The sequence below is a fragment of the Engystomops pustulosus genome, chromosome 6 (assembly GCF_040894005.1).
Source record: "Engystomops pustulosus chromosome 6, aEngPut4.maternal, whole genome shotgun sequence".
NCBI classification, from domain to species: Eukaryota; Metazoa; Chordata; class Amphibia; order Anura; family Leptodactylidae; genus Engystomops; species Engystomops pustulosus.
The window spans coordinates 58,589,388-58,601,950 of NC_092416.1; the positions used below are offsets into that span (position 1 = coordinate 58,589,388).

Sequence of the window (12,563 nt, forward strand, 5' to 3'; positions counted from 1 at the left end):
TATTTTAATTGGTGTAAAATATATTTTTCCTTTTTTTGAAGCCTAAATCTGTGGTGCGTCCTATAGTAAGAAGCGTCTTATAGTCCGAAAAATACGGTAAATTGGTTATATAAAGTCACAGTGGCGAAGACTGTAGTCAAAGCTAAAGTCAAGCTCTCGTCAACCTTAGAACAACTCCTTGACGTTCTAATACCAATTTCATGTCACTTCAACGTTGATTTTCTGGGGGATAACACCAGACTGGGCTATGGAAGAAACAGGATTTGTGGGGTGTTACGCTGCTTCACAACCTATGGGTAGTGGTTAACTGGGTCAAATTGTGATGACTGGTTCCTTTTAATATTTCTTCACACATTTCACAGGAGGAAGAACCAAAGAATGGCACACAATCATGACATCTTTATTTAGTTTAAGATGAGGATACTTATAAAGTAGCCAACTCCTTTCATTATCTACAGTAAAATGGATTGTGATGTTGTGATTTTACATTTTTATTGCTATGATATGGATTAGGAGACAGATAGGAGACTAAACTTACTTGAATCTTTCAGGAGTGAGAAAGTTGAGAAGGTGAAAGAGCTCCTCTAGGTTATTCTGTAATGGTGTTCCAGTTAGCAGCAGTTTGTAGTCAATCTTGTAGCTATTTAATACCCTAAAGAACTTGGAAAAGAAAGTTATGTGGTGACAGTCCAGAAAAAAAAGTGTTGCTGACATTTGCCATGCTTTTAAAATTTTTTCACTTTCATATAAACATTTTGTGTAGTTCTCTAACCTTCGGTCATCCTTGTCTGCTATAAAATATATACGTATTTGCACATTCCCCAGAATCCCACAGTACATCAATGGATATAAGTCTCCACATGCCTGCAAGGCAGCCTCAATTGGCAATGTCTCTGCAAGATGAACTTTTACTTCTGTCATCATGTCATTAGGCTTCTTGAAAGTCATGCTTGAAGTTAAGGGGTCTGCCTTACAAAGTAGAAACAATGGTCCAGATATGTTATTGTATCTGCGCCAGTTTTCTTTCTATATTTGTATGTAAAAAAGGGTCTTTCACATGTATTTATGAATGGGTCAGGTTGCGTTTTGTCTGACACTTTAGAAAACTGTGCACCTGAAGGGGCGTTATAGTGTTTACTTAAGACACATTTATATCTCGAACTGAAAACAATTGTGTCATAGTTTAATAGATTGAAAGTGAGTAGATTGAAAGTGCACCCAAAAAAACACTGTGAAAACAGAACAGATTAACTAAGAGCCTGCGACACTATTAAACAAAGTGAACATTAGTGAGGCAAACGGCACTAAGGCAGATTGCACCAGTTTTCATATATCTGGGCCAATGTTTTCTTCACCCCATTGCTGGAAAAATTAGACTCCCTATCCCACTTCAGTGAGAAAAAGTTCAATCCTTTGATGTCACCTGGATCTCGGCACTTTTTACACATGCGCATTAAATACTACATACACCCTTGCGGCCGGCTGTTCCGGGTTCTCATGTAGATGCTGCAAGGAGCAGACGGCCGCACGAGTGTAGTATATAATGCACATGCGTGAGAAGTGCCGAGAGCCAGGTGATATCACAGGCTCTTGGAGGCACGGGGAGGGGGCCAGCGAAAGAGTAAGTGTGCATAAATATAATTCAGTGGACCCCGGAATGTAAGCTATGACGTGTAGCTAGCACCTGAGCTTCATTTATTTATCATCTAAAGTCGATATTTTTTTTTACAAAAGCAAAGGTTTTTGTTCCTAAGCATGATATGTTCCAGGATCAGCAGCACAGAGCCCACCAAGAAGTGCCTTTAATTAAAAGCCCCCATGTACCGGTGGTAGATTTCCTTTAAAAGGCAGTGCTGGATTCATGGCGACTTGGAGAGTAAAGTTATCACATAATTTAAACAGTTTCATGAACAACATGAAGTTATAACATAAAAGTCAAGCAGAAGAATAGTGCTCTAGAACATGTAATAGCAGGAACCAAGGGGGGCTCTAGCGAGGCTTCCCTGGAGCACTTACGAGTCATTTACATTTTATTGAGTAAAGTGAAAGAGCACAGCATCTAATCACATATATTTACATTCACCGAGCAGTGTTATTGCTTAATATAACAGACAGATTTATGAGGAGTTCTACAGCAGTTTTCTGGCATACAAGACCTGAAATAATGGAACGAAAGGCTGGAGCCTCCTGATGTATCTGGTGCAGCAGAGGGGCGGAGTTTACATCATATGATAAATGCCCTCCTATGTGTCAGTAAACCTAGCAAGATTTCTTTGCAGAAATGGAAAAAAAAATCTCAGAAGAAAACGCTTTAACAATAACTTACTTTTGATTGGTTGTTTTTCAGTCGGTGAGCTTCATCCACCACAAGACATGCCCATTCAATGGAGCCCAAAATGGCATGGTCAATAGTGATAAGCTCATATGACGTGAGCAGCACATGGAATTTTATTTGAGCTTCTTTCTATATAGAAAAAGAAATGTTGAACATCATGCTATTAGGTAAGTAAGGATTTAGATCTTTTTTTTGTTGCAATAGCTTTACACAAGAACAGAAATCAGGATCAATAGTGGGTCTCAACGGCTAGTATCCCACCGATCATTTCCCAGACACTTAATACGAACTACACTCTTACTTTCATTCGAAACACCTTCTTTCCGCTCTTGATGGCATTATCCTCAAAGGAGAATTCATTCTCTCTGATAACGGCGCGGCTGTCTTTATCACCAGTGTAAGTCACAACGTAAAACTCTGGTGCCCACATCTCAAATTCCCGTTCCCAGTTGATGATTGTGGATAAGGGAGCACTGACCAGGTAAGGACCCTTAGAATGGCCCTGATGAAAGAAGAATCAATAAATATCATATTTTTATACAACATACTGGAATTAATCATGAGTTTCTAGAATTACATCACTTTTTGTGACGTTGTTTGTTTTTCTTTTTTTTTTTATCAAATAAAAAGTGAATTTTATGACATTTTTCACCAAGCTTGGGAGTATTTCCTAGTGTCAGTATTTATGATAAAAAAACCAAATGCAGTGAAATTGACAAAAAACGCATGGCAAAATACCATTATGACATGACTAAGAGTCTGTTCGCTCGAAACGCGTAGTCATTAAAGAAGTGGCCTTTTACTGGTGTGCTGTATACGAATCAAATTTCTTCTTGAAATATAGTGTACAGTTGGGGGGAAACTTCTTCTTAAAGTGACATTTTTACTAGTGTCCCTGCAGACTCAAAGTGACTAGATATTACGGAACAGAATTTCAAAGTAAACTTTTTACATCTTTCTCCAACACAAGAATTTTGAAGAACCAACCTACAGGGATGCAACACAATGATATATACGGTAACCTGAGGCCAAGACAATGAACACTGCTGGAGGCTCCCAGTGTTGCCTGATATACACAAGAATTACACTAGAATATCACTGTACAAAGGAGATACTTTTATGGATACAATATAGGTTTCTAGCATGCTCTAATTGGTTTACTGTCAGCTTAATTCAGCCTTTTTGCAATATTCATACCATGTACTGTCCCCAAAGAAACTCTATCCCCCTGTCAATGTTTTAAGAAAACACCATCTGCCATAATGGTATAGTCCTTTGTTATATGAATTAAAAAAGAGATGAAAAAAATCCACCACAACATCTGTTAGCACCAGGTTGGTGACACGTGGGACTGAGCAAACAATTCATGTTTGCCTCATAGAGAGAAGCGACTTAATGAGAGGTTTTTTATTAAAGCAAACAGAGCATTGTTTGTCCGGTCTCTAATGCTACACATTTCTCAGCGCCATACAATGGACTGAGTTAAATCTGCTGCGTCTAGGAGAGTCTACAAATCACCCATCAGACTTGCTGACAAGACATGTAATATGCAATAATTCTATTTATATGGAATATGCATAAAAATTGGCCACTGAAGACTCTGGACTAGATTTTCTTAGTATGTTGTACTGTTCTTCTGCTATTCCTCTGAAATATGTAAAGTGGATTTCCCATCTAGATTATTTATGGCATATCCACAGGATATCTCATAAATTATGAGGGTCCTAACTCTGCAACCCGCTCCTTTATTGGGAACGGGGGTCCTGTCATACTTTCCACATCCAGGTTGAACATGAGGTTGAGAGTGTACTCCGCATGTGTGACCTCTCTCCATTCAATTTTATCGGAGCAATAACAATAGCCCAGACTTAACACCCTGTGCTCTCATTGAGTTTAATGGAGATTGGCCGTGCATGCATGACACATACTCTGACCAGCCAGGCTATGGGAAGGGGAACACTTGAACTCCATTCCCAAGACAGGTGCAAGTCCTAGGACCGATATCTATCATCTATTTATGACATATCATATGCTGTCATAAATAGTCTCGAAGAGAAAGCACTCAACTGACAAATGGTATCACCAAATACAGGCGGTGCCCTACTTAAGGACACCCAACTTACAGACAACCAACAGTTACAGACCTCTGAATGCTTTATTTTAGTCCCAGGATGTAATAATCAGCTGTAAGGTGTCTGTAATGGAGTTTTATGGAGAATCCTTGTTCCCATTACAGCAAAAAATTTTGAAAATCCAATTGTCACTGAGACAAAAAAATTGTTGTCTGTAGTTACAATTATAAAATATACATTTTCAACTTACATACAAAATTCAACTTAAGAACAAACCTCAAGAACCTATCTTGTACCTAACCTGGGGACTGCCTGTAGTAGATTTATTCTAATTTATTCTATTTTAAGGAAAATAAGAAAAAATGGAACATGCCAAGTGGTAAAAGAAAAAAGGATTTTCCAAAATTTATATCATGAAGTATACAATTATTTACTGAAACAGACATGCCAGGAAAGGTGACAGGCGCTCACACGACCATGCAAAGCCGGAACATATCCTCTTAACTAGGGTCTAAAATAAGCTACCCATGGCCTATGTGTAACATGGTGTTATGTCACAGAAAGAGACATGTTCATTACATATAAATTTTAAGAGTGTTTATGAGAGATTACACCATGAGTCTAATAAGAAATGGTAAAAAACTTTGGGGGAATTTATCACATGAGCGCCGGCGTATGATATAGGCCACGCCCCCCGCCCTGGCGGATACATCAAAAGGCATATGTCTCTTGACATATCTGTCTGGTGGCCACCGGGCAAAAGTACGCCTGGTCAGACATGGAGTAGTTTAGCATAAAAAAACTGTGAATAAACAGATTTCCAGATCTTTAGAAAGTACGCAGGAAAAGGTCAGGAACACCCCGTAACGGCCCACTTTGCCAGCCGCCTCGTTTTCCCCCGCACACAGCCTGGAGGTAGCATAGCCGCAAAAATAATTGCAATTTCTTGCACTCATAAATGCCCCCTATAGTTTCCATCCAACCTGAATGAAGGGTTCACATCATTGAGCAGGAAAAATTTTAAGTTTTTCTATACAGAGCCAGAGTAAAAGGAACATCTGGATTCTTGAGCTACCCAATTATCACCCTTTTCATGCTCTAGTAATAAAGCATACCTCTTTGTATAAAGAGTAGAGGAACACAATAGTTTGGACAGTCTTTCCAAGACCCATCTCATCTGCAAGAATGGTGTCTGTGCCCTGGGCCCATGAGAACCTTAGCCAGTTCAATCCTTCCAATTGATAGGGGTGTAGTGTTCCACCAGTTGCATTGATGTACCATGGCTGCTTATCGAATTTAACCGTAGGCTGTAAGAAAGAAACACACGGCTTATGAGAAGTGGACAGTGAGACTGCACTTAATGGATTCTCCTGGGCACTTACATCAACTATTGGTGTTAATGGGGGTTTTTCTGAAGAATCTTCCTTTGATCTTCTGCTTTTCTTAAATCTGCTAGGAGTCCTGGAATCTTCCCCTAACATTAATTCTCTGAAATAGATCATAGCAGAAAATAATTTTTTGGGGTTGATATGTGGAAGTAAGTATATACCCCCTTCCCCTTTACTCTGGAAGTTACTTGTATTGTACATGTCTTATAGTATGTAAAAAAGGTTGTTTCATGATTAAAATGTATCTAATATCCAACATTTATTCACCTGCTCCATACCAGCAGAACTTCTGGTGCTCCATGTGGATAAAATTATTATTTAAAAAAAACGCCTTAAAAAAGGATTGAAAAATATATCTAGTGAAACCAAAAGACCGCCCTCTTAAACATATAAGATTTACACTCCCACCTTGTATTATACTTAATGAATATTTTTCTAAAAAGACAACCCCCTCATAGATCACAACCCCCAATCCAAACTATTAACATCTAACCACATTTTTATTTTTACCATTTATGTTTTCTATTTTTAAATTTATTTTTTCCTTTTTTACTCCTCACCTTTCTAAAGCCACAACTTTTTTATTATTCCATTTAAAGATACAACACAGATCTTGTCTGTGGAACATATTGTACTTCCTAACGGCACCGTTTAATATTCATGCAATGTACTGGGAAGCTGTTATAAAATTCCAAATGCAGTGAAATTGAATTTAAAAAAAAGAGCTCTGCCATTTTTTATGGGCCTTTTTTTAAAAGCTTTCACAAACCACTCCAAAAGTAACACCCCCTTTGTTTTTTAGGTGTTGGGTAGAATCACAGAAAAATGTATTTTCTATAGTTTTCTTATGTTCTTTACATTGCTACAATACAGCAACTGTAAATTGATTTATACTTCAGTGTTTGGAGCTGTGTTAGTGGTTTTTTGTTCAGGATAAATTGACATTTTGGGATGTGAGTGACAATTTGATAACTTTTTATTACCGTATTATATTATTTTATTTATGGGTGGTGAAATGGTAAAAAATAGTGATACAGACATTTGTCAGGTGCAGGGTTATCTAATATGTTTATTTTTTAACATTTATTTACATTCAAAAAAGGGACCATGTAATAGGGACCATTAAATAAGACTCCCAACCACTTGTGTAAAGTGGCCAGGTACAATACAGTCAGGAATAAAATGCAGTAAGATATAATACAGCAGACACCTGCCATGAAGGGAGAGGTCTCAGCTCCTGAGATTAGAGTGAAGTAGGAATTTTATCTATAGCGCCCCCTTTTTAATCTATTCTATTTACAGTCAGATGAGCAGGACTGAACTTCAACAGATACTCGGATACACCTACCTGACAGTAGAGTTCCTAATTAGCATATCTAGAAACGTGGGGGAGTGAGGTGCCTAAAAAATTTCAACAGTAATGAAAGAAGTCTAGTTTAACAAGTTAACAGATAGAAAGACTTGGAGTCCATGGAAGTGTTTGGATCTCTTTGATGCTATTTTGTGTGGTCAAGTCAAAGAAGTTTCAGTGTATGAAGGAAGGCTCCAGATTAATACCTGTGATCCCAGTACGCCTGTTTCAGAGCTTCATAATCTGGAATATCAATGTCGTCAATTTCCCATGTGCACTGGTCATAGGGCAAGTCCTTCCACTTAATCAGATAATGGACGTCTCCCTTCTTATCAAAGCTGGAAAGAAAAAATATATATATATCATATCACAGAAGTTCACAATACAAATAAATTCAAAAATCGAAAGTTTCCTGTGGCCCCCTAATGCCAATGGGACAGATCAATTGGCAATATGTAATCACGGCGGCCAGTAAATGGCACCAGCCGTCACATGTCACGATGACCTAAGTAACTTCAGCTGGTTAAACAGAGATCGTTCAGGGGACCAAAGAAGATTTAATATGGGATTGGTAGAGACCTGATAAATGTGAGCATCACAGTGGTTTTTAAAAACTTCACAAGGTTCAAATGTCCTTTGAAACCATTAACTCTATATACTGTGACTTCCTCCCCTTCCACCCCCTATGCGATCATATTGGGCTGAATTTTACAGAGGAGTAAGTCACCTCTAAGGACTCTGCTCCTGAGATATATGTAATAGACCTGAGTGAAGTTGGCCCTCCCACCTTGTTCAAATCAAACAAAATTGGTGTCATACGTTTGTGCTGGTTTGTGCAGTAGAAATTTTAGTTTCTGCCGCTTAAGATATTAATGAAAGTTTCCAGAGGTCATCAGAGGTCAACCAGCCCCCCACATTGCCCAAATCAAACAAAACTGGGGCCGAACAATTCTGCTACGTTTGTGTTGGTTTGTGCTGCTCAAATTTTTGTTTGTGCTGCTTTTGTTTTGAATATATGAACAAAAAATAAAAGGTCAAAAGTTCAACCAGCGACTACAAAGTACTACATTTGTGCTGGTTTGTAAAGCATACATTTTCGTTTATGCCGCTATGATTTTTAATATATTCATACTTTTTTGCAGAGGTCATCAGAGTTCATTTCTTCCAAAGTACAAGTTGTTTGCTAGCTCCCCCTGGTAATTAAACCAGGGAAGTGTCACTAGGTTTGTTTTTTACCAGTTCATCCTAAACACCTTAAACACCTGAACATACCTTAAAAATTATAGCGCCACAAACAAAAATTTTGCTGCACAAACCAGCACAAACGTAGCACTAATGTTTGATACCAGTTTTGTTTGATTTGGTTAATGTGGAGGACTGGTTGAACTTTTGACCTTTCATTTTTTGTTCATTTATTCAAAACAAAAGCAGCAAAAACAAAAATTTGAGCAGCACAAACCAACACAAACGTAGCAGAATTGTTCGGCACCAGTTTTGTTTAATTTTGGCAATGTGGGGGGGGGGGCTGGTTGACCTCTGATGACCTCTGGAAAATTTCATTAATATCTTAAAAATGATAGCGGCCCAAAGGAAATTTCTGCTGCATAAACGGTAGCACAAACGTATGACACCAATTTTGTTTGATTTGAACAAGGTGGGAGGGGGGGCCACTTCACCTAGGTATGTAATAGTCAATAGCTGTAAAGAGTTAAATTAGAACACTGGAGGCCAATACTCACAACACTGGTAGCTCAGGAACAGCAGGGGGATAGTATCAGAGGAGGTGGTAAAAGATCCTCTAGTCTCTGAGCATATTGTCAGGGCTGAGACAACTTTGATCACAACTTTAATTACATTATTTCTATAACACAGGACCCTCGAAGACATAAGCCTCCCTAACACAAATGTACTTTTCACTTGTAGCCTCTACTTTACTGTGGCATTGAGTAACCCCTTTATATAAACCCTTTAACCCTATTATTAGCTCCACATATACCATATTTCTCTGAGCAAAATGAATGGCTGCAGTTATGGGAGACTGTGAGAAGACCAAGGTCTATGATAAGAAGATGACAAAACAAAAAAAAATGCTTAAATGCAGAACAAATGCAGAAATGAGTCAAGGGCCCTAGAGGTGTCATAGCAATGTCTCTGTAGAGTAAATCCAGGAGTGATATGTTACAGAAGAAAAACTAAAAAGATAATAATATTAACTCTTAATTACTTTACAGGGTTTCTCTGATCAAGAACAACCCCACAGCCCCTCAGCTCTTATAGTGTTAGGTTAGCTCCCTCATCCCCTCGTAATAGCTGGTTTGGCAGGGAAGGCTTGCCTGCCTTCTGTAGTGGCCATATTATATGGTGTCAATTATATGACTATAACTCCTTGTAATACATGGACAGCCAAAGACCACCATATTACTCCATATACCCCACTAGGGCATAGAAAGGGACTATCTTCCTTAAAGGAAACCTACCATTTGATTTGATGCATTATGAAGCAAACATACCTTAAGAATGCTGTAGCTACACTGATGCAGGCACATATCTTGGTTAATCCCTGTGCTGAGTGGTTTTGCTGATAAAACAGATATAACATTATGATATTGAAGCTCTGTCCCTTCTATGGCTCCTTCAGTGCTTGGTTCTACGCTTGTCGTAGCATGTGAGTTTTTCTCTGCAGGAGAGAATGATGCAATCACACTTCTCCCTGCCAGACAGAATAATCAATTCCTGCACCATCCCCCAGCTGCCACGTATGAGTGATCCAGCTCAGGTTGATTAGTTATGCTTGACTAACCGCCATTTGTAATTCCAAGCTCCCTTGTGTACTGTGTTGATCGAGGCAACCATGCTGACCCAGCTTTTCCAAGGTCCTGAATGTTATAATAGTTTTTTCAGCAAAACCACTCAGCTCATGGATTAACAAAGATATGATCCGGCACCAGTGTAGCTACAGCATTCTCAAGGTATGTTTGCTTCATAATGCATGAAATCAAATGGTGGGTTTCCTTTAAACAACTCATTAACCAATAACTCATTAGCTATTAAATAGATATGTTTACTGAAAATGGACTTGTCAGTTGCCTGGTTTATACAATCTCCTAAATGGGTTGTCCTCTCTGTATGGATCCCTCAGTGATAAGCTGATCACAATGTGCTACAGGGACCTGAATTCAATATCTTTATGTATGAAGAGCATCACAGAATCAGTGAAACATGAAGGGGGTGAAAGTGTTACTCGTGTTGAAATGAAAGTTACTGTCACCTGTAAGGGAAATCTTACTAGATCAACTACAGAATAAGCAATGAGTCATTCACCACTCCACCATCAAAAATCACTAATGTGTGGCCAGCCTCAGGTAGCAGGATTTGTGGTTTATAGCATACTACAGGTATATATCCTGCATACTGCTATACATGCAGCGAGTATATATAGTATTGCCTTCATTTCATGATTTACAGAAAGAGTATAGACAGCTTGACATAAAAGTATGACCTTACATATCCCAGGGAGAAAATATAAATGGAACTTTATGATTCAAGCAAATGTACGGTCACACAATGCTCTGGGTCTTTAATATCAAAATTATGAGATCACTATATCTGACTATTTTTTCACGTTTGACATTATCTGCTAGGTACAGGATGTACATGTTACTACTTATTACTATAAGTGACCTAGCGAATTACAGTAAGTAGTTTTCAGTGTTATGTCCCAATATATTCCCACATTAGTAGGTTACTGCTAATTCTATTTATTAGGCCTCATACATAATCACAAACCATAACATACAAGCAGGGCCTTTCCCCTTAAAGGGCATCTACCACCAGATCAAGGATTGTAAACCAAGCACACTGACATACTGGTGTGCACCCCCCTCAGACAGGATCTGCTCTTCTTTTAGCTTCTTATGCCCTGGTTTTTACAAAAAAGGCTTTTAAGATTGTGCAAATTAGCCTACAAGCCTCCAGGCCCCATAGGAGCCTGGAGCCCCTCAGGCTCATTTGCATAATTTTGAAAGCCCCTTTTTCTTGTGTTTTTCATTTTCGAAAATTAATAACTGTAAACAAAAAAATGCATTTCACCATTTTCTGACGCTAATAACTGTTTCATATTTTGGTGTACGGAGCTGTGTGAGGTGTACTTTTTTGTAAAATGCATTGCTACATGTTTGAAGACTGTGCAACCTTTTTATCACTTTTTATTTTATTTTTTATGTGATATAAAATGATGTAAAAGTAGTGTTTCGGCAGGAATTTTGATACATTTCAAAAACAAAAAAAAATAACATAACGACAATGATACATCCCACTTTATGTGGAAAGCACGTTCATTCATCCCCAAGTAATGAAAGGCAGAAGTTTCTGATATGGTCAGAGTGAAAAACTTGGCTACCAATTTCAGAAACTCAAACTTGAATATGTTTAATGATACACAAGAATAGAGGTTTTCCTTTATTTGTAGTAAAACATGTAACTGGTTTGGCAGAATGGGATCTGCCGTTTTCTCTTAACAAGCCCCGGTTCAGGTTTGGCGCCTACGTTATGATTAATACTAATAATAAAGGTATGATTGAAGTTGACAGCAATACTATTTTTAATGATCGCGTGTAGGAATAGCTCATGCGGACTGAATTGATGTATCATTTGCTCTTAATTGCAGTCTCACTTCTCAGATTTTAATGATATGTTTTGTATCATTACAATTACAGTGTTTAAAAGGGAAAAAATGTATTTTTCCTCCGTCAATCCGGCTCTTGGTAGTCACAACATCAATTTGCTGAAGATGTGTGTTGCCATGACAATGATCTCAGATGTAAAGTCCCGAGGCAGGTACTGAATACACAACCCAAATAAGTGAGTGGAGTGATTTTTGCACTTTTATTTTAACACTGAATTTTTGTGAATAATAAAAATAATCAGCCTGTAATGAGAGGTTACACTGAAGACATTAACGCCAATAGGATATACAGGTGGTCCCCACTTAAGAACACCCGACTTACAAACGACCCCTACTTACAAACGGACCTCTGGATGTTGGTTATTTACTGCACTTCAGCCCTAGGCTACAATGATCAGCTGTAAGAGTTAACAAAGGTGACTTAAGCTTTATTGTTAATCCTGGTTTGTATAACAACCCAACATTTTTAAAATCCAATTGTCACAGAGACCAAAATAATTTTGTCTGGGGCTACAATTATAAAATATACAATTCTGGCTTACATACAAATTCAATTTAAGAACAAACCTCCATTACCTATATTGTACGTAACTCGGGGACTGTCTGTACAGTGGGTAAGGAAAGTATTTAGACTCCTTTACATTTTTTCCTTTTTGTTTCATTGCAGCCTATCGGTAAGATCAACCCCCGGCGTCCTCTTCTCCCCGGCTAATCTTCTCCCCGCATCTTCCTA

The 12,563-nt window shown here is 38.3% G+C and overlaps 1 protein-coding gene across 6 annotated transcripts in view; it reads right to left on the reverse strand.

Moving 5' to 3' along the window:
- Positions 1 to 12,563, reverse strand: part of CHD5 (chromodomain helicase DNA binding protein 5) — a 145,686-nt gene that overhangs the window by 52,386 nt on the left and 80,737 nt on the right. For all 6 annotated transcript variants that reach the window (XM_072156234.1, XM_072156231.1, XM_072156230.1 and 3 more), the window contains exons 12-17: positions 7,353 to 7,484; positions 5,790 to 5,895; positions 5,523 to 5,714; positions 2,637 to 2,837; positions 2,327 to 2,464; positions 539 to 660 (exon numbers count right to left, since the gene is read on the reverse strand). In XM_072156234.1, the coding sequence (XP_072012335.1) occupies positions 539 to 660; positions 2,327 to 2,464; positions 2,637 to 2,837; positions 5,523 to 5,714; positions 5,790 to 5,895; positions 7,353 to 7,484 (891 nt within the window). The remainder of the gene's footprint in view (positions 1 to 538; positions 661 to 2,326; positions 2,465 to 2,636; positions 2,838 to 5,522; positions 5,715 to 5,789; positions 5,896 to 7,352; positions 7,485 to 12,563) is intronic.